At 37.5% G+C, this 21,960-nt stretch overlaps 1 protein-coding gene across 1 annotated transcript; it reads left to right on the forward strand.

The window, feature by feature from the left end:
* The first annotated feature begins 11,585 nt into the window (after nt 1–11,585).
* LOC147488488 (uncharacterized) lies at nt 11,586–12,131 on the forward strand. Its single transcript, XM_086574395.1, has one exon. It carries the CDS (start codon nt 11,586–11,588, stop codon nt 12,129–12,131), a length of 546 nt encoding a protein of 181 aa, XP_086430521.1.
* Nucleotides 12,132–21,960: the final 9,829 nt, after the last annotated feature.

Here is a 21,960-nt window from a genome sequence, read left to right on the forward strand (position 1 = left end):
AAGTTTGCGATAGTCAATGCATATTCGCCATTTTACTGGGATACGAGCGGAAATGCATTCATCTTTATCAGTTCGCACAACTGTAATGCCAGATTTCTTTGGAACTACGCGGTACGGGACTCACCCAAACACTATCGAGATAGGGTAAAATAATACCCGCATCTAGTAATTTTAACACTTCCTCTCGGACCACATCTTTCATGGTAGGGTTTAGGCGACGCTGTGGTTCACGCAACGTCTTAGCATTTTCTTCGAGGTGTATGCGATGGGTGCACACATTAGGTTCAATGCCTTTAATGTCATCGAGGGACCATCCAATAGCAGAACGATGTTGTTGAATGACATTAATTAAACGAGCTTCCTGATCGTCACTCAATTGTGAAGAAATAATAACTGGGTGACGACCATCGCATCAAGCTGTACGTATTTTAATTCCGAAGGAAGAGGTTTCAAATCAGGGGTGGAGTGGGTATTAAAGATTCTTGAGGAAGGTCATCATCCATGCAAGAAAACAGATTGATGATCATCCAAGTTACTTGACATCACCGCTGTAGGGTCAAATAATGGTACCGACTCTAATAACTCATTTACTTCTTGTGTATAATCATCGTCCTCAAACTTAGATTCGCTAAAGGAAAGAAATTGGTACACCTCATCTTCGTGAAAGAGTTTGTGAAATACTCTTTGCGAATGTTTGTCAACCTTGTTGACTTCACCATCAATGTCGCTCGGAAGTTGTTTCATCAACTTGAACACATTCACCTCGACCGAAAAGATTTCCAAAGGACATGGTCATGGAACCATCTCTATAGTTAATAAGAGCATTAGCAAAGTGGTGAGGAAACGGACGCCCTAAGATGATAGGAATGGAATCACATGCAACTTCAGATCCAAAATAACAAAGTCTACGGGATAGAAGAAATCTTGGACTTTTACAAGGACGCTTTTCCACAATTCATTTTGGATACTTTATGGAACGATCCGCTAACCTGTAGAGTCATGGTGGTAGGTTTGAGCTCATGAAGACCTAGTTGTTTAAATAAATAATATGGAAGTAAGTTCACACTAGCTCCTAGGTCTAGTAGTGCAAGAGTCCGTGGTATTTGTCACCTAAGGTGCATGGAACCGTTGGTCTACCGTGGTCCTTGTATTTTACTATACCATTATGTTCGGTGATGGAGGGAAACCGCTCAAATGAGGAACGCTTGTTGAGGAACATTAGTTCTCCTTTTGTGGTGCACATATCTTTCGAAATTTTGCATGTTTTGGTAATAGTTTTAAAGGCATCGAGAAAAGGTAAGTTGATTGTTAAATTTTGAAAAGTCTCTCGAATTTCAGAAAATTCTCATCGAGTTTATTCTTTGCCAAGCGTGCGAAACGGTGCCTTAGGGCTGAATTTGGCAAAAGGGTCTACTTGCTTGTTTCCTACATTCGGAGGTGTTGACTTTGTTGAATCTGGGAAATCTTCCGTAGGTTCATTATTAGAAATAGATTCCTTGGAACCCTCTTTTTCCTTTGGTTGATCATCTAGCATACGTATCTGATTGTCTACAATTTTTCCGGATCGTAGAGTAGTGATTGCATGCACCTCACCTTGGTTGGGGGTGCTTGTACCGTGGGCGATGGTGAGTTCAAAGGTCGTGTTTGTTTGGTTTAGGGTTTGGAACCGCTTGTGCAGAAACACGCTTTTCGACTCTTTTCTTTCGCCAATTCTTTGAAGATTGTTGGATAGACGCTAAAATTTGAGACCGCTGGTTCATGTAAGCCAAGAAAGTCTCATTTGTCCTATCCGTAATGGTTGGCGCAGGGTGTGCAACAGGTAGTAGTTCTCGATTATTGCTTAGAAGTTGTTGATTATAGTTGGGATTTGGATTAGTTGGAATAAGGCTGCGGTTGGTTTGATAATTAGCATTGGAATTATTTGGAAATTGACCTTGTTGGTATTGTTGATTATTTCCTTGGCGGTATGGAATAAAATTGTTGGTAGGCTTAACAGTTGGATTAGCGAAACCGGAGGAGCCCCATTTGTTGGTTATTTTGGCCAAGCTTAAATTGGATGTTGTCTCCACGGTGCATTGGGAATGTTGAATGCACATGCCTCCTCCGATTGTTGAGTAGGGGAAGCATATAACAAGGGACAATATGCATCGATGGTCGTCGACTAAGATAAAGGACACAAGGGGCGATCAACGCGTTCATGACCGGTTTTGGTAGTTGATCGCTTACTTGAACCGCAAGGGCATCTACTTTTTAGTTAGGGATTCTATCAAATTTTTATTTCGATCGGGTTTTACCTCAAAAATAGATGTGGCCTTTGTAACATTTTCCTTTGATGACCTAGACGACTTCGTTGTTACCCCAAAGTGTACCCTTTTTCGCTTGTTTTTCAAGAAAAGTATAAGCTTCAAGTAGCTCCTTTGTCCATGAAGCAACCGCCGCTTCATTATATCAAGAGTTTCTTTTTGATGATCGAAAAAAGACCATTAAAGAATGAACGAACAAGGGACAAATTTTTCCAGTTGGTGATAAGGACATTCTAACGTAAGATCGAGAAAAGCGACTCCATGCTTCGTAAAAGGATTCATGAGGATTTTGACGAAAAGAATTGAATTTTCTCAAGCATTTCGTTGTTTTCTTCGAGTGTAAAATTGAAGCATAAAAGCTTGAACTAGTTTATTCCATGTGTCTATGGATCGTGGTTGTTGTCCCCGCTAGCCAGATTGACGTTTTTCCGCTAAAGTAAATGGAAACAAATCGAAGCAAGAGTTGTTCCTTAGAGACCATTGGATGGTGAAATGTTGTTGCCACTTGTTGAAGCCGACGAAGATGATTGTAAGGTTTTTCGTGCTCCAAACCATGATATATAGGTAACAAACTGAAAACGTTTGGTGGGATAATGAAAATCACCGACAATGTCCTCAAGTTTGATGCGAGGAAGAAGGTCCTTCCCACAATGTCAAAGATAGAAATCCGAGAGGGGCTTCTCTGGCTGGTGGAGGATCGTCGGCCATAATGACGAAGTTGATGGCGACGAAGGATTGTGATGAAGGTAATTAGCAGTAGAAGAACAATTTTTAGGTGAAAACTTACGCAATTGCTTATCGTATTTTTTTTTATGATAGGTATGTTCAATTTCTTTAGTGGAACCAGACCTTAATCTCATGCAAGCATAAAATTAGATCTAACTTACAGAAGGAATTTAGTAGGACTCGAATTTTATTATTATCTTAAGCATTATAGTTTAACAACATATGCCTAAGCTGCTGCTAACGTAAAGCGATGAAGCTAGGAATACGCGGTGCATAAACCAACAACCAGTCACAAGAGAGAGATATGAGGAGACTTTCCATGCAAGCACGGTTCTAATTAAGTAACCTCAATCTTTCAAGTTTCCTAGACACCATTGGAATATGATTTAAGATTTATGGAATTAAAATTTATGCAAAGGCGGTATTAATTTTAATTTTTTTTTTTTTTAGAGATTTATGCAAGGGTTAAAATACAAACATGCAAATACGATCTACTCATACAATACTAGGTGCAGTAGCATGTGAAGATACTCTACTCATACGTATAGCTATACGAATAGGCAAGCTTGTGTCATCGATAAATATTTCCATACGTACAGGCAAATATACATCAGTAATACGTATATGTACGCTAATTTGTAAATCGATATTACGTAAACGATATAACAAAGAATAAATTTGAATCACTCATACGTATCTAAATACATTAGCATACGAATATAGTATACATACGCAGAATAGACGACAAAACTAAACATGCAAAGTATTATACCTAAACTAAAATACGACTCTTGTATTGTATAATAAATCGATTTCGACAATACTCATTGAGATTGCGAATGTCCTATAGAGAGCAGCTTTACCCCGTAGGGTTTAGAAACAACTTACCCAACTCAGATTTTAACCCTCGTTGGAATGTTCTCCTCTTTCTTGACAAAAGCGACTTATTAAACAACACCATTTTCTAAAATGATGATTTTGGAGGGGAAAACAGTTGATTCCGAGCAAAGCTGGGTGGAGACAGCGTGCGCGCAGTCGAGATCTTTTCGAATTGAGCTCACACGCGTGATTCAGATAACCGTAGCCAAAGTTATGGCCAAAATACCAAAACACATCCTAATTACTATGTATAACTCCTAAGTTATAGATGCTAACATGCAAATAATCACTCATTCGGTAATATATATGCTAAACATGTGACTTAGATATAGATATATAGATAACCATGCAAAACAGTTCCATTTGTATATATATATACATTAATATGTAATTCATGACCAGTTAACCGCATCTATATATTCACAGGCATATTCACATGATTCATGCATAATTCTAGGCTAATAATGTAAATAATAATCCATAAATTTTTCCTAATACTATATACATGGCATACATGCAGAAAAACATAAAAAAAAATTACAATAATATTGAAAATTTAGAACCTCAGAAGCTTCCCGCTTTTTAAGCCCTTGAACCTGAAACAAACGTTTCAATTAAATTAAATTGATTAATCCCAAAGGATTATCGAATTTTTCAGGTCTGGGGCGGATATTTAGGCCCCACACGACTCAATCTGACGCCATGCAGCGTGTCGGTTAATTCGAATGATTTCAATTTTGTACAAAGACTCTTATAATCGCTTTGAATTGTTGTTTCCCAGTCCTAACTTTTTGTACCGGAAGTGGAAAGAAAAATTTGTGTGAGCGAAATGTCTATTAAGAGGTAAAAATACTAATTTGAACCAAAAAAAAAAAAAATAAAAAAAAAAAAAGGAAAGGAAGGAAGGAAGAGAATGGGGGTTCCCCCTTGATGCAACTTCCGATCTGTAGCACAAGTTCTATGGCTTTTTCCCGGCAGCGGCGCCATTTGATATATGCTTGTTTACTACTACTTAGAGGTTTGAACTCTCTAAATTGATGCAAAAGCACTCAAAGTTCCTTACTCACGATCTTCGTTTCGTAGAGTTGGAATAAGGATTCGAACTAACCTAAAGTTTAGAACAACTACAAATTGGATGTTACAATAAAGGGAACTAAGGAGTAAGGTTATAATATTAATGCTAGGTTTTCCTTCCTACACAAACATTAAGAAAGACATTAAAATTTGAAAACATGCACTTAATACCAAAATAGAGATTTGAAAAAAAAAGGTGGAGAGTTAATCCTCCTCATGTGAAACTATCATTAGTTGTTGATTTGAAAAAGGTTATTTGATCCTTCCTAGACTCATAGACAAGCCCCTAATGGAAGTAAAGATTTGATCCCTAGCATGTATGGCTCACTTAAGAGCTCACACATGCTAGCAAGTGGAACTAAGCAATGACTTATCTCTAAGCTCATTGCTTTGATTCCTAACTAGACACTACACCAACTATCATTTTGGGATAGGGTGTAGAGCTAGTTGTTCTTCCTAACAACCTACCAAACCAACAAAAATTGATTTACCCTCACATGAGTTGGATTAACTCCCCAAAAAGGGAAGTTAGCTCATGATCCTTGGGACAATGATTTATAAACTAAAAAAAACAAAAGAGAGATAGAGAAAGGAAGAAGATAAACAATCAAACTCACTGATATATTTATTTTCTAGAAGAAAACAAGTGTTTTCTCCATTAAAACTATTACAAGCTTCTTACAAAAACTAAAAAACTTATGATTTTTTCACTAAGGAACTAAAATAATGCCATGTGAGGAAAATAAGTCAAGGGAGTAAATGGAGTGTCCCCACCCTTTGTCTAATTTCTTCTCCATTTGAGAGAAATCTCATTTCCTCCCACGTGAATCATCAAACCACATTAATTCATTTTTATCCACCACATTAAAACAAAGTGACACCTTGCCTTTTTTCATTATTAACACCTAATCTAATTTATTACATGCAATGTGTCAACTTTGCACCAATAATTTGTTATTTTTGTCTTGACATGCTCCATGATTGATGACTCATCCAATCTTGTGGCCCCGTATAGTGGGCCCATGTGCGATCGATGGCGGTCCCGTATTTTGGGCGGTTTACAACTTCCCCGCTATCGTAGAGTTCAAATACGATTGTCCGAGTAGCTCTCTTGTCGCATTAGTCCCGGTTCGAGAGGTAGGAGCTTTGGAAGTTTGATGCTTCGTATGCGACTTGGGAGAATTCATATATACGCCGTTCCTCGTGCTTTATTGCAGGTTTAACCAATATTTCCATGTTTACTGCAAATACCTGCAAAAGTATGAAAACATATTTATTTCATGATTATTAAACACATAATTAACCAAATTTATATGTCTCAATCGGGTTTCATAATACACTTTTGGGTGCTTATCATTCATCAATCAGGGTTGGTTTCTAATGGAATAGTGGTTTACAAGGTTCTGAAAAAGATGGTGCAAAGCGGAAAGAGGATGCCAATTCTAAAGCTGATAAAGTGAAAAAGGTATCGCAGGCACAAAATGTTCTTAAGTTTATCTACCCCAGACCTAAACGAGGAAGGGGTCGTGGTGAGAATCAATTAAGAACTCATGGTGATAATCAAGGTAGAGGTCATGGTGAGAATCAAGGAAGGGATAATGGTGACAATAACGGCAGGGGAACTGCTAATAATCAAGAAAGGTTTAATGGTGAGAATCAATACAGAGGTCGTATTGGGAACCAGTGTATATTCATGTACGTGTCTAAAGTCTAAACCCGTTCATATGTTTTAGAAGTATAGAGTGTATATTGATGTATGTGTCTAAAGTCTAAACCTGTTCATACATTTTATAAGTATAGTTTGTAGGCATTATCCTTACAAGAGCTTATATGGCATGTACTTTAGTTGATCATGGAGCGTCAACAGTACCATGGAATGTTTTTTTTTTTTTAATTAGTACCTTAATATGTTTTTTATATCATTCATTTAGTGCACATATAATGCAAACGAGGCAACTACTTGAAAGAACGAAGGAAGGAGTTACAATTTCTTGAGAAGGTTTGATTTTCTCATGCCATTGTTAGAAAATTTATATTGAAGATTGGTACATTTATCCACCTCTAAGTTAAGCATTGGGTTTGTTATTAATCTACGAAGGTAATGAACTAATGATATTGGTTTGTGATTGGAATTCATTGTTGAATTGTTTAGATATTAGACAAAGCACAAAGAAGCTTTTATTTGCACATTAGGTTAGTTGGGACTTACCTTACAGAAGAGCGTGTAATTATATGGGTAAACTAAGTTGTACTAATTTGATTGATGTCAAAGAGAATGATATGAATGCAGTTCTATATTTTTTATCATTTTCTCTAGGGTATTTATTTGATTTTATGATTTTTTTTGTTGGTTTATCACTGTGAGAACTGATATTCGATATGTTAGTTGTTTGAACAAGCACAAGAATTATCATGGATCGTGAGACTATGCAAGTTCAAAGGTTTTGGTTTCATTGAATACGCATCTCATGAGAATGCACAGAGTGTTATACAGACCATGTACTAACAAGAACATCATAGCTGAAAGATAAGGGTAAATTTTGCAACAGATCGGTCAGGAGGACTACACAATTGCAGCGGAGACTATGGTGGTGGTGGTGGAAGTGGTGGCAACAGTGGAGGTGGTGTCTATGGTAGTAGAAGCAGTTTTGATGGAAGTGCTATTGCTGGTGGTTATGGTGGAAGCGGTGGAGAGTATGGTGTCACTGTTGGAGGTGGCAATGATAACTTTTTAAGTGGTGGCCGGGGTGCAAGTGGCAGCAGCTATGGTAGTAGCACTGTTTCTGGAGGACACAGTCAGAATCATCCTTTAGATGATGAGCTTGGGACTTTACTGACAAGTGGCCGGGGATGATAAATCTCTTTCTTTATAAGATTTGAATGTTGCACCAAGTAGAGTGAACATAAGTGTGTTGAGGATATTAGGTGGTCGTCATCCTTTCGATCTATCTTAGTTAATGCTCAGTCATGTTTTGATTTTTATGTCGGTTTTAATGTGAGAATGTTTTGGTTAATTGGTCATATGTCATGCGTACCAGATTTGATATATGAATATGTCAATTCATAGTTAGGGTTGGTGCGCGTTGGCTAGCCTTCAAAGGTGCTAATAAACCATGGAAGTTGACGTGTTTGATTTGCTACCGGAAACTGTATTGATCAAATTTCAGTAAAAAAAAGTTACACACCTATATGAATATGTTCACTCTTTTGCCATTCCAAGTGAATTAACCTTATTATTACGTGTTAGTATAGCAATACTTCAGTCAATTGTGTGATGTAATCTCAAAACCCAATTCCGCCCCTGATATCGAAACTTTGGAATGTAACTTATATTATATATATGGCCAAAATAGGCAAGCATAATAATTTGGTATATCGGATGTACAAATTACAATGCACATGACAATTGTGAACTTTTCTTGCTGAAATAGCATATAGGCCGGTCTGCCCTATGTGCGACCAATGTCTATTTTTTATGTCTTATATTATATTTCAGAAAATGATGTTTCACTTATAGTTTTCTTCTATATGTATGTGTGGATTCAAAACTATTGTTTTTAATGACAATATATTTCTATTACATTAATTTTAAAGTGTAATCTGCCCTATTTTCTATTATTGATTCAAGTAGATAAATGACTAAATTTTATAATGCCTTCACATGCTAGGAAAGTTGGCCGAGTTACCCATTGATTTTGCTCTTTGTGGCTTAAATAGTAGTTTCCAACGAATAGTAATAACATATATATCAAGGAATAGTAATAACATATATATCAAGGTTAGAACAACATATATCAAAGAATATATTTAAGTCAAAAATGCAGAGGTGAAACATATTACACCAAAATCATGTTGAATATAATAGATATGGTTAGATTCAGATTAATGGCCTATTTAGCTTAATCATAGAGATTGTTTTGGGCATAGGCTTAATCATAGAGATGATTGCATCGTCCTGATTGCCTTTTTATTTGACAACTATTTTATACATATTTTTTTTTCCCCATCTGCATGGGCTTAGTACGAGAAAACTTAGGATATTTTTACCAACTTAAGCTAATACATAAAAGTGAACCCATTTTCTAAGGTTGAAGTCAGTAAATTAGGTGTATAAATATCTTATGTAAGAGAGGATGTAAATAGTTCTATTGTTCTTACTTATCTAATCTTAACACCTACTTTATCTAATACATAAAAGCATGTCCTATATGGCTATATCCATCTGAAAGTCGTTGACCCAACCACATAAAAAGTTGAAATACAAATTAATAGGGTTTAAATTAACAGGTCTATCCGTACAAACTATTGCAAAAAAAAAAAAAATGCCCACAAATAATAGACCCAACATAAAGACATAAAGTAACATACCTTAAATTAACATGCCTGGCCATAGGCCAGGCTACATGGCTAGTTCTTTCCATATGCTTTGACCAAACTCTATACATTCCATAGAATATGGATCCACTTACTAAAGACTTAAATTTCAAGTACCCAAAATCCAAAACACTATTTCTTATGCAAAATTGAAGTATGTTCTTTCTTAATTTGCTCTAATTTCAACATGGATATTATAACTGAGGGACAGTAATCTTTAGATAACCTAAAGTTCATTTACTCATATTCTCTAATTTAATTTTAAGTTGTGTTGAATGAGAAATTCCAAGTCAATAAAAAAATCACAATAAATTTCCGCTGTAGCTGATAATTTTAGTGCACCATCCTCATGATCGATCTTTATCAATGCAATACTGAATAGAAATATATTAAAATTTTGTGGCAAGATAACATAGTGGAAAGCTAAGGAGATATCCTTTAGTAGCATGGAGTTATTCCTCGTCATCATGATATGATGTGTTCACGGTTTTAACTACTAGCATATCAATTATATTCTCCACATTTTAGTTTTCTCGTTGAAAACAACGATTGTATCTTGTACGACTACCTTAGTGCATCCTTTCATAGGTGTACCTTCTTACTATGTCACTATCTATGAAAGAAAAATCATCTAATCTTATTTGATCTTTCTACAATTGCTTTTCTCTTGGGAATCATATGTAAAGACCTGCAAGCGTGCAAAAAAGGAGTACCTCATTGCTCGATGGGCGCCCAAGGTTAATGCATTAATATAATGTTGACAATAGTTCCATGTCTCTGAGTTTGCAACATGAGTAGTGTAATATTATGATACAATCAGTAGAATTAAGTGCGTGCTATGGGGGTCATCCTTTGTGTATCAGAAAATTGATGCCAAGTACCTTTAATTTGTTATTACTAGAGAATGACTATTATCTACCATCACATGCATGTTGCTTGGTTACTGAAAAATATCTTGTTGAATGTGGAGGTTTGAAACATGAAGATTGTGAGGGAGTGATATTCTCATTCAGGAATATCAAGCACGTGTCCAGCATAGCGAAAATACCATACCGACCTCTGACCTCGTTCCCGAACTGCCTTCAGAGCGACCTACATCATTAGCTCACACACCCGAGCTACGAGATCGGTCCAGAACAGATCAACTCGGACATCCTCACGCAGAGCATTCTATCTCGTGACACAGCCTATCTTCTAGAAGCAATCTTTGCCAAAGCCGTACTTGCACATTCCATTACTCAAATTACGAACCACTATAACCACTCCCCATCATTACAAATTTCCTACCAACACTATTCATACACTCCTTCTCAATCTTAACCATACACTTGTGCTTGTCAGTACACGTGTTGGAAAGATTTCCACGTTCATCAGCTATAAATATCCCGACTTGAACTAGATCAGACCTGATTCTACTCTCCCCCAGAAAAGAGAGATAGATACGTAGGCAGTTCGCTCAAAACGAACTCGATCTTTCTCATCAAATATCCCCTTCTCCTCCACTTAATCACCAGTTGTAAAGCTTAGGCTAAATAACGCCTTGACAAAGGATGTGTGTCATCATGGCCTTCCTAAAATTAAATAAAGTATAGTTGTAGGTTAGAAACTAGCTTGTCGTGTTGTTGTCATGAAATTCTTGTTCTTTCTGTTTAATTTTTTCCTATTGTACCTGTGGTGTTAAGGTGCGGTGTTTGTTATTTCTGTGAGTTTAGCCTCGCTATTGTTTTTGTCGAAGTCGATTTGTATGTAGTTACGGGTGGAAATGTTGAATGCATGTAGTAGTATTTCAGATTTGCACTAGGTGGTTTCAACTCCTAAGTGATGCTATTCTAAGTTAAAGTGTGCATGGTCAAAATATCGTCCCAAAGGTGCATATCTGATCTTTGATCTTTTTCCTTTCATTCACCACATGCCCACAACCGTTGACGACTATCTATCTCTAAGTCATTAATGTTGACCAAAGCAATTCCAGTTTCTGCTCGGGTTTATCTTCGTAAACATGCCCAAGCTATTCGAATCAAATTGGTTTTCTATTTTATATTGCCTTGGAATCTAATCTTTCTCGTTCTCCACTTATGTCAATTAGTCATGCATGGTAAACTTATTGAACGGACACGTGTCTTGATTCTCGGCGTTTTCTTCATTGATCATGGAATTAAAATTGATCAGGTTTTATCTCTCTAAAATTGATTTCAAGAGTTACCCAAGACACATTTGTTTGGAAATTAAATGTTTAGGTGGGACTCACAAAAGACATATGGTCTCACTTTGACCATTGCTTGTCTTGTAGATATTTGGAAAACAAGAAACCGAATTCTTTATGATGGTGGGAAGGTTGAGAAGGGACAGTCGAGAATACATATCAAAAAGGCTATTCTAAGACCACATGAGCTCTCTGGTGGCACCATGGACAACACCCCTCTGGAATTGGAAGCACTTCATGCCTTGGGACTGAGGAACAAACTGAGCCGAGTACCAATGATTCTTAAGTGTTATTGGATTGCTCCATCACCTGAATACTTAAAAATCAATGCGGATGGCTGTGCTCGAGGCAACCCTGGTCTGACAGGTTGGGGAACACTTTTCAGAAAACATACAGGCGAAGTTGTTGGAGTTTACATTGGGGGAATAGGCTCAGATACAAACTATGTGGCTGAATCAAAAGCTATTGTTAAAGGTATAACTAAGGCAATTGAAATAGGGTTCACGAAAGTATGGGTGGAGTCGGATTCCATGGCATCAATTAAAGCATTCCAAACTAACTCAGTGCACTGAAAAGTGAGAGCGGATTGGGAAAGGACTAAAGGAAAGGTAGATATAGTTCTAACAAGCACATGGAGGGAGGCAAATTTCGAAGCAGACTTGTGTGCAAAGAAAGAAGCGACCCTAGCAAAAGGCCATAAGCAATGGTTGGAGAATAGACTTAATTTTGTTTATAGGGTAGAGAATCAACACTACTTATTTTAGATTTATTTCTTAAAAATTTCAGAAATATATGTTGGTGTGGTCTACCCAGTGCCCTCACAAAATATATAATGTTTTTTCTTTGCCATCTTAATGCAATTACCTTTTAGCAAAAAAAAAAAAAAAAATTTCTTTCGTTACATAATGTATTCTTACTCGGTAGTTTTTTTGTAATCTGCTTGATTTTGCCTTTATCCTATGAGAGATGATTTAAGGTGTTTTCACGACCAAAAGGCTATTCAAGTTGCTCCAATAGCCTATTTTTCTCTCGAACATATAGGATGACGTTACTTTGCTTTTCACTTTAAACTTCTGTAAGTAGTTTTTTCTCCTAATTAAGATGATAATTGAGTTAGTTATATTCGTTTACATAAGATGCCGAATATACATTTAAGTTCGTCCAGAACCATACAGATCATTTATTTTGAAAATGCCTACTTCGCCCAAAATAGGCAAGATACGTTTGGTGATATCGGAAAAAGACAAATGGAAATAGGGCCGAAAAGATAATAACTTGGTGATTAAGATACTTAGGCTAATGAATTCTCTTCTTTATCACCTTCGATGAGTTGCATAAGTGGGCAGAAATTCAGTCCGGTCATCAACACCAAAAGTCATTGAGCAAGATGTGGCAGGCAAGAATGCCTATCCCTCACGAGGCGTAGTTACGTTGAACAAGGTAAAGGAGAGAGGTCCAAGTTCAAGGACACGCCGTTTAGATTCATGAAGTTGATGTGCTATTATTGTTGCACATTTAGATGATTACACGGGTTTTGGATGATCGGACTTGAGAAATGTTGTATCAAGAAAGAAAGAAAGTATTTAGAGCTCTTTTGCACACAAGGTATTTTATTGATAACAAATTAAAAAATGTTACCGCAAAGAAAGAAAAGAGCATGTTAGATACAACAATGGAGTTCTGGATCGAAGACCTAATCAAATCTATAATATGTCCTATATGGGCATTCTATAGTTGTGATGTAGGGTGATATTGTAATACTCCATGTGGGTCACCAAGGGCCATAGTATGTAGATCATTTCTTTGTTGCAAATGGACACAAAAATTTGCTTCCCTCAAGGTATGAGAGATGCATCAGTATTCAAGCTTCTGAACTGCGCTATTCCACCTAGCTAACAAAAACCATGGGAGTCACTCTTGAAGGCAAAAGCAGCAGAATTGAGTCACTCTCTATCCATAATCGCTTCCAATTCTTCTCCCCGACCCACTTCACTGAAGAACAATAGTTGTGCATTCAAAGATCATAGTTGGTGGTGACTCCTAAACCATGAGCTAAAATGCGCCCAATATCTCTGCATTAGGACCTCAAAGATGGCCTTTGCTCCTCCCGATTACCAGGGTTGCCTAATGCATGCACCGTCTGCATGTGTTTGCTTTTACAAAGCCATGAAGTGGAGGATTCCATGAAACTTCTATTATGCTACCTAATCATCTAATTCTTCCCTTGATGTTAATGAAGTGCGGGGATAGTTAGGTCATGTTGGGAGTTAAGCATTGTGCTCAGAAAAGCAATCCCGCTGTTTGGATTCCCTTAATAACTTCTTTCTTCATGTGTCAAGTATTCAACTTCATATCATCAAAGAAAATTTTATTTCTTGTCTTCCAAATTTGTGTCACAAGTTGAACTGCTGCTGCATTCCAAAGTTCATTCCTTATAGGACTGAGTAATTTTGCCGCTCTCATTACATTTTGAAGGTCCAAGCTAGTAAGAGTGATCTTGAAAAGGTCAGCTAACCAAGACCATAGTAACTTAGCAGTATCACACTCCCATGGCATGTGGATGACACTCTCTTTCTCCTTGTTACACAATCTGCAATTGGAAGCAAGATGTACCCCTTTCTTTTTGACACTATCATGAATCATCACTGGTAACTGCCTTTTGAAGCATTCCCCATTTGACCTGCTACTCTCGGGTGAGTATGTTGTGTGCTTAGACCAGACCCATCTGTGCGAGCTGACCTTAGACCCTTTTTTTCTAACAACTTCAAATGTTTCTTTGACTGTAAAGACCGCGTTCTCATTTGAGAATATGGATATCTCTGAGTTCGACTGATCTATCGATGGATAGCAGTATATCTTCTTTTCCTCCTCTTCCTTCCCATCCAACTTCACTTCCTCAGCCTCCTTGTGCTGGTCCTTCCCCCTCAGCAGATGCTACACCGTCTGAGCGACTTATCTCCTCAGTGGTAGCACCTTCCTCAGCTAGAATTCCACCAGTTGTTTCAGTGCCTTTTGCATCATCATGAAGTAGCTTATTCCTTCAAAATAGAGCGTCTACTCTTAAAAAAAACACTAAGGCCTTTACAAGAAGTGAATGGTGTTACTCAGGTACCGATGGATTTGATTATGCAAGGATGTAATGAATGGAGTGACTACGTGGTGGGATTCTTTATAGAATAGCGCCTCTCATTCCCATATGTGAAAAACGTCTTTCAACAACGATGGAAAGAGAAAGGGTCATTTGAGATTATTGAGGATAAAGATATGTTCTACTTCAAATTCTCAAGCAATGAAGCTCGTCAAGCAGTTTTAAAGGAAGGTCCAATTTTTATTGGTGGTCATTGCTTTATCATAAGTCCATGGACTCGAGGTGTTGAAAAACAGCGAGCAATGGTAACAACAATCCCTATGTGGGTTAAATGTTACAACGTCCCTAAGGAGTTATGGACTGATGATGGTTTGGGGTTAAGTAGCTAGCAAGGTGGGGATTCCTTTCAGCCGATGAAGCTACAAAGCAAAAGAAGCGAAATCGATTATGCTCGACTATGTATCGAGGTAAATGTTTCGCCAAGCTTCGATTCATTTACAATTGAACTAGCACCGGGAGATGAACGAATCATCTCATTTGAGTACCCTTGAATCCCAAAAGATGTGAGAAGTGTCAAAAGTTTGGGCATGAAAGTATGAAACTGAAAATGTTTGGGTGATGCAAATTCAAGGAGGTTGAATACCACTAACAAAAAAGTGGAAGAATAAGTAGACTCAATCTTGTACAATCTTTCGGATTTGATGCTAACAATGTAACCGGTTCACGGAAAGGAAGGCGTAATGAAAGAATGACTCCTAATGCCAATGTAAGCTATGAGAATGTTATAAGGAATACTGTAACGTATGTTGGCAATGAAAGTGGAGAAGGTGTGAATAGAAAAATATTGAGAGTTAGGAGTCGTCCTAGTGCCCTCTCTGAAGGTGTAGGAACATGTTGCATAAGAAATGATAGAGGGAAAAAGATCAGGGAGCAGCCCACTGGTACAACTGCCTAACATGAACCAAATAGCCAGAGTAGTGGTGCTCAGGGGAATGGAACAGAGGTTGAAGAGCTTAATACTGGTGTACATGAGACTGGAACCGATCCTTCCATTGGACTTCAGCTGGTACTTTATGTGCCTGCTGAGATAACAACTCCTATAGTAAATATGATTGGTGAAACTATGGATATTCCTCATGTGAACACTTTTTCGCAAAGAGGAACTTCAAGTAACCAGAGAGATAAGAGTAATATGGTTACACCAATCCGAGTCGGCTTAGAGATATTTCGATTAACCAACTGCCATGTAGTAGAAAACGAAACATGTATGAAGGGCTAGTTGTTGGAAATGAGGATGAAGATGATGATCTCTCAGAAAATGAGACTGAGTTTTTTACGGATGCAATATCCCCAACACTTGTTTTGCAAAAGAGCTCATCAAGGTATGTAGCGACTTCTAAGGATCAAAATCAATGGACTACTATGAAGACAAAAAGAAGCAAGCAGATCCAAGAGCGTGATTCAGGAGAAGTAGAGCCTACGCTGGCAATGATGAAGAAAGTAAAGTCGTTACTGAAAAACAAAAAAATGAGAAATCTTGAGGACTACACCAAAAAAAAATTGGATGATACTTTGGGACTCACTTATGTGTGTTGTGTTTGCGAAGGTTTCTTTTGCAACTATGAGAAAGTGCAGACTCATCTTAGGAAAGATCATCCTAAGATTGTTAAAGAAATCATGACTAGGAAGTAAGTTCGATTGTCAAAGACTCTACTTTCTTAGGTTTGATTGTAGGACGATTAGTATGTTATTATGTATGTTAGGCTTGAAGCCTGTCGGTATAGAGTCTTTGTGTTCCTCCTTTTAATGATATGATCTAACTCTTAGGGAGGCTTGTAAGGTTTAACCTTTTGCAATAATAACAGGTGGGGGTCTGTTTTAACCCCAGCTTAATTTTTTTTTTTTAAAAACCGTGTTCTTGGCTGGTTTCCATATCCTTGTATCATGCGCTTCACCTGTCGGAGGTGGTAGTGCACTAACATCAATGCCAGCTCTACCAAAGACTGCGGAAACTTGAGCTGGTATATCCCAGTTGTTGGCAGTGATAATGTCAGAGACTCGAGATGAAAAATCTTTCCAGTTGACCCCGAAAATCTTGTCTGCTACTGTAGTGCCTGCCCAATCATCTTGCCATAGCTTTATCTACTTTCCCAACAATCCAACTCAAATGAGGGGCCATTTCATGAAGAGTCCATCTGAGACCAGGCCACACCGAGGATTTCTTGTTCTCCCATTTCAGCGTGATACCTTTCCTAATAGAAGGATCCCCAGACCATATGAAATTCCTTAATACAGCTTCACATTCTTTTAGAGTGCCATTTGTAAAGTGACATGTTATAAACTGGGAGGCTGTGTTCAGTATAGATTGTGCAAGACCACTCTACCTTGAAAATAGAGCATTCGACCTGCCCACCCACTAGCTCTTTTTTTTTTTTTTTGTTTTTTCAACTTTCTCAACTAGAACTTGGATGTGAGCTCTTCAGCTCTTTTAGCTTTGCCTTTGAAGATCGGAGCACCCAAATATTTCTCAGGCAAGTGTACTTCTTGGAAACCAAAAAAGACTTCCATGCACTCTCTGCTTCTTAGCTTCAGTCACAGCACCGAAGAAGAGCTTGCTCTTTGAAGAGTTAAAAAACTGCCCTGCTGAAAATTGATAGGAAGTAAGGCTGTAAGGGGCCTCTTTAAGAGTTTGAGACCTCTAATTAATATCTCCATTTGCGAAGATGAAGATGTTATCAGCAAATAAGAAGTTGGTAGAATTGTTTCGCATGAGCTTATGGATATTGTATAGGAAATTAGTAAGCATATTTGTCCAACTGTTGTAATCCCAATTTGATGGAGGATGTATCATCCTTTTGTTCTCTCTAGTAACTGTTGCATGTCTGTTGAATCCTGTTCCTGTTTAAGCTGCTGTTGGTTATACGTATAGTATGTGCTTAAGACCGCCACACGCTGAACTTCTGCAATTGACTCGAACTGTCCGGCTTTTAGTAAGCTGTTAATGGTTGTAAACTCGTACAGATGACTTCAGAAATTCAGTTGAACAAAGAAAAACGTAGTAAAGTAATAGCTAACTAGTAAACTGGTGCTGCATTTGGATATATAAATTGCAGTCTGAATGAGTTACCGATATGAATCGTCTTCTAGATGGTCGATCTGTTCAGTGACTTCTAGCCTGGATTCGCTTCTACAATATTGTCATACCTAGATTTTAGATACTAACTACTATATACTATATTATATGTTATAATACCAATTTGAAGTTCGAATGTGCATAACTTTTGGGATCATTACTGTATTTCACTATATATACTGCCACTGTTACCAACAACTGACTTAATTGTGTTATATGGGCCTTCCAAATCAAGTGTACAATGCGTATTTAATACCTGTAGTGTATACAAGTAGGGACGTAGCTTTCTACTATCTAATCTAATATAAATGTTGGGCTTCACCATATGCATGAGTGCATGACCGCTCTTTTCATTGGTGGCCTGACCTGGAGCAGTGGTGATGAATGTGAGAATTATTTCTCAAGTTTTATAGCAGCCTATAACAAGATACAAAGTAGGACATAACCATAAAGAGTATCTCCTTTTAAAAAAGCTGCTATCGGGGTTGGGATTGTCTAGGAGCTGCTCAGGACTCCACAATAACAATAATTAATGGAGTTGAAACAATTCATCAGGAGGACTCATTTTGTGTTTGTATTTTGTAATGGGAACTGTGTCGACCCCCACCTAAGTGGCAAATGTCTATTGGTAGGAGTCTCCACTTTATTCATTTAATTAACCGGGCTAAAGCCCAATTTGCAATATCATATATTAATGTACAGGCCCATTAACTCATGTGTCTAGGACTGAACCCTAGTTAGCCACATGGCTTGCCACTTACGTACATTAATTTATGTCTAGATTCGTTTCATATCAAAGAAATAATCATCAATTAAGAGTTAGGTTCAATTACAATTACTTGAGCTACAAGAAATCTCTACTCTACAGATATAAATATCAAACTATTTTTCATACAGAACTACGTTCTTGAGACTTGATCCCATCGATAATTTGGATACGTAGGCAACCGAAAGGTACAGTCTCATCATTCTCCGATCACCATCACTTTTCTAACTACTTTTCTAACGTTCTTCATCTCTTTCATCACCACTTAGTGTTTTGATCATATTTGGTCGAAACAGGAACAATTGCAAACACAGATAGAAAAGGCAGACACATAAGTTAGTCCTTTGGTTATTATGGGATGATGTGTATACAGTTGATGTTTTATACAAGGGTGCTTGTATAATTGTACTGTCCTCCAATATGTCTGTGAACACATCGGGTGTTAAATTTAGGCTAAATGAATAAACACGATCTAATTTAACACCCTGTAGTATATATAGCACTTGCATTTGCATTGGAATGTGTCCTAAGGTTTGAAGTGCTAGATCGAGGTGCTAATATAGCTTTTGTACCCCACAAAAACTATGGAGCACACCAACCCAATGCAACAGAAGCGAACAACCTTTATCAAACGCGATAGAAGCAACAACCCACAACTACAATGTATGAAATCAACTAAATAACTCCTAAACAATGTAGTCAACAATGTAAACTACTCACCAATTCAAGCAAACAACCAAGAGAAGAGAGACAAAGATTTACGTGGTTTAGCTTGCGCCTAATCTACAACCAAATAAAGAAATTTCCAATAGAGAGAATATTTAAAAGAGTACAATAAGCTCTCACCTTGATTCTAAAGAATCCCCAAAGTTTCCCATGAAGAAATTCACAAATCTCTCTTTTTCTCTCCTCACAACAATGTTCTCTCAACTCTACAACTTTGAATGGTGTAGACAACTACCAAATAGTTTGGGCATAAACAAATGAAGAGAAGACTAAGTCTTTCTTCTTCCAAAGCTCTATCAAGAGAGGCACCAAATCTCAAACCCTAGCAACCAATTTTGCCTCACACTTTTTCTCTTATAAACCCTAACTTTGTTTTAAAGTGTAGCTTAAATTTTGGTGGGTTAATTTCGGCAAATGGTTGCCAAAATATCAAGGCCCATTAGGCCTATCCCAACAATTATCCACCTTGGCGAGAATTTCTCAAATTCGAGCAAACCAATCCGTTACACCAAACCAAACTGACCAAAGCGCTACACCCAACCAACCAACAAACATCAAAGAGAGAACCAACCAATCCAACCATCAATGTCCTTAAGGACCCAATAATGACTGCACCACAAAGTGGTTACCTACGTACCCGGTAAATGAATCAAGCCTTCGTAGTTCTTCCATACCCCCCAAAAAAGGGGTCAATCAACAATCATGTCCATATCAATGCTCGGAAGGGCGTGAGTCCCTCAAGGGATCACCAACAAACTTCAACACAAAGGGGTCAAAAGTACCAAATATCATCTCCACTTCCATGTCAACTAGAGAAGTTCTAATACCACCTCTCGGATCATGAGATGTTTTAATTCCATCTCTAGGATTTGGAGATATTCCAATACCCCGAAATCTCGTATGGTTTCCAACAAGAACAAATGGCTTTGCAGCTACAGTATACTCATGGACTTGAGTATTTTCAACAACAATAGTGGCTTATTTTCTTTCACTAGCTGCTTACCCAACCAATTTCTCATAACAAGGAGCGACATCAATCTCCACCTCTTTCGATATCTTTTCCACATCCGAATCAAAATTCCCAAATGAAACAATCTTCTATTTATTTCCAAAGCCACAATTTTTTCTCCTAGTAGTATTTCCAACAACTGAACAACAAGGAGAATTATCTCCACCTGCCCCAACCACACTTCTATTTAGGAAGTATAAGCTCTCTCGTTATGTACCTCTTATTACCACACGTCACTGGCAACAACCTTTAGAGTTCCGTCAGATAAAATAATTTTCAACCCACAAAACTCTAAAACACCTAATAAGATGAGATTATTTTTCAAATCAGGAATATACCTGACATCAACCAAATTTCTAATTATTCCATCTTCTAACTTCAACCGAATTGTTCCAACTCCACCAATTTTGCAGACATGGCCATTTCCTAACAAAACATCACCATTATCTAACTCCTGAAAGTTAGCAAACCAATCCCTATTGGGACACATATGGTAGGAGCAACCCAAATCCAAAATCTAAAATCCACTATGACGTGGAGCAACCAATAGAAGATGTAACCGACAACAACAAATTTTCAACCACAATCTCATCTTTACAACAACGTGCATGATTCAACTTTTTCTTCAATTTGGGGCACTTATTTTTCCAATGTCTCCAACGAAAACAATATGCACATTCATTCTTCACAAGAGCTCTTCTACTTCTCGACGACTTCCGCCTAGAACCAATCAAACTACCAGTGTTCAAATAGAGTCGGTCATCTACGGTCCTTCCAATGTACTTGTCATCCAATGTCTTGAACATATCCTTCGTAAAGGTTTCTGAAATGACATAGTACTTCCATTCATTTGTGAGATAATACCGGATAACATCACAAGCTTTCATGTTCAACATCTCCCAAACGTCTACTTTCATATCTCTTGGCTTATTGTCAAGAGTATCATCCAAACTATTTACGGCCAACAAATCAACAACCTCCATTTCACATATCAAAGTCGATGTTTCCATCTAAACTCTCGATATCAACCATCACAACAAGAGTCCCAACCATAGAATTTGACATATTTGTCACATTCTCAATTTCCATAACGCCTAAAACACCAACAACCAAAGAAAAACACTCTCGAAAATTTCTTCAAACACTACCAATGCAGAAACAACCAATGAAACCAAAATATTTGATTTCAACCAAATTTCCGGCCACCACAAACAACCACCAATTATGCCAAGGTAGAACCTTTGGCTCTGATACCAATTTGTTGTACCCCAAAAACTATGGAGCACACCAACCCAATACAACGGAAGCGAACAACTTTTATCAAACGTGGTAGAAGCAACAACCCACAATTACGCGTTGTATGAAATCAACTAAATAACTCCAAAATAATGTAGTAAATAATATAAACTACTCACCAATTCAAACAAACAACCAAGAGAAGAGAGACAAAGATTTACGTGGTTTAGCTTGCGCCTAATCCACAACCAAATAAAGAAATTTTCAATAGAGAAAATATTTAAAAGAGTACAATAAGCTCTCACCTTGATTCCAAAGAATCCCCAAAATTTCCCAAAAAGAAACTCACAAATCTTTTTTTTTCTCTCCTCACAACAATGTTCTCTCAACTCTACAACTTTGAATGGTGTAGACAACTACCAAAGAGTTTGGGCATAAACAAA

The sequence above is a fragment of the Coptis chinensis genome, chromosome 7 (genome assembly GCF_015680905.1).
Source record: "Coptis chinensis isolate HL-2020 chromosome 7, ASM1568090v1, whole genome shotgun sequence".
NCBI lineage: Eukaryota > Viridiplantae > Streptophyta > Magnoliopsida > Ranunculales > Ranunculaceae > Coptis > Coptis chinensis.

Bases quoted from the DNA above. Each gene is read 5' to 3' on its own strand.
- LOC147488488 (XM_086574395.1), top strand. From the start codon at position 11,586: ATGTTTAGGTGGGACTCACAAAAGACATATGGTCTCACTTTGACCATT.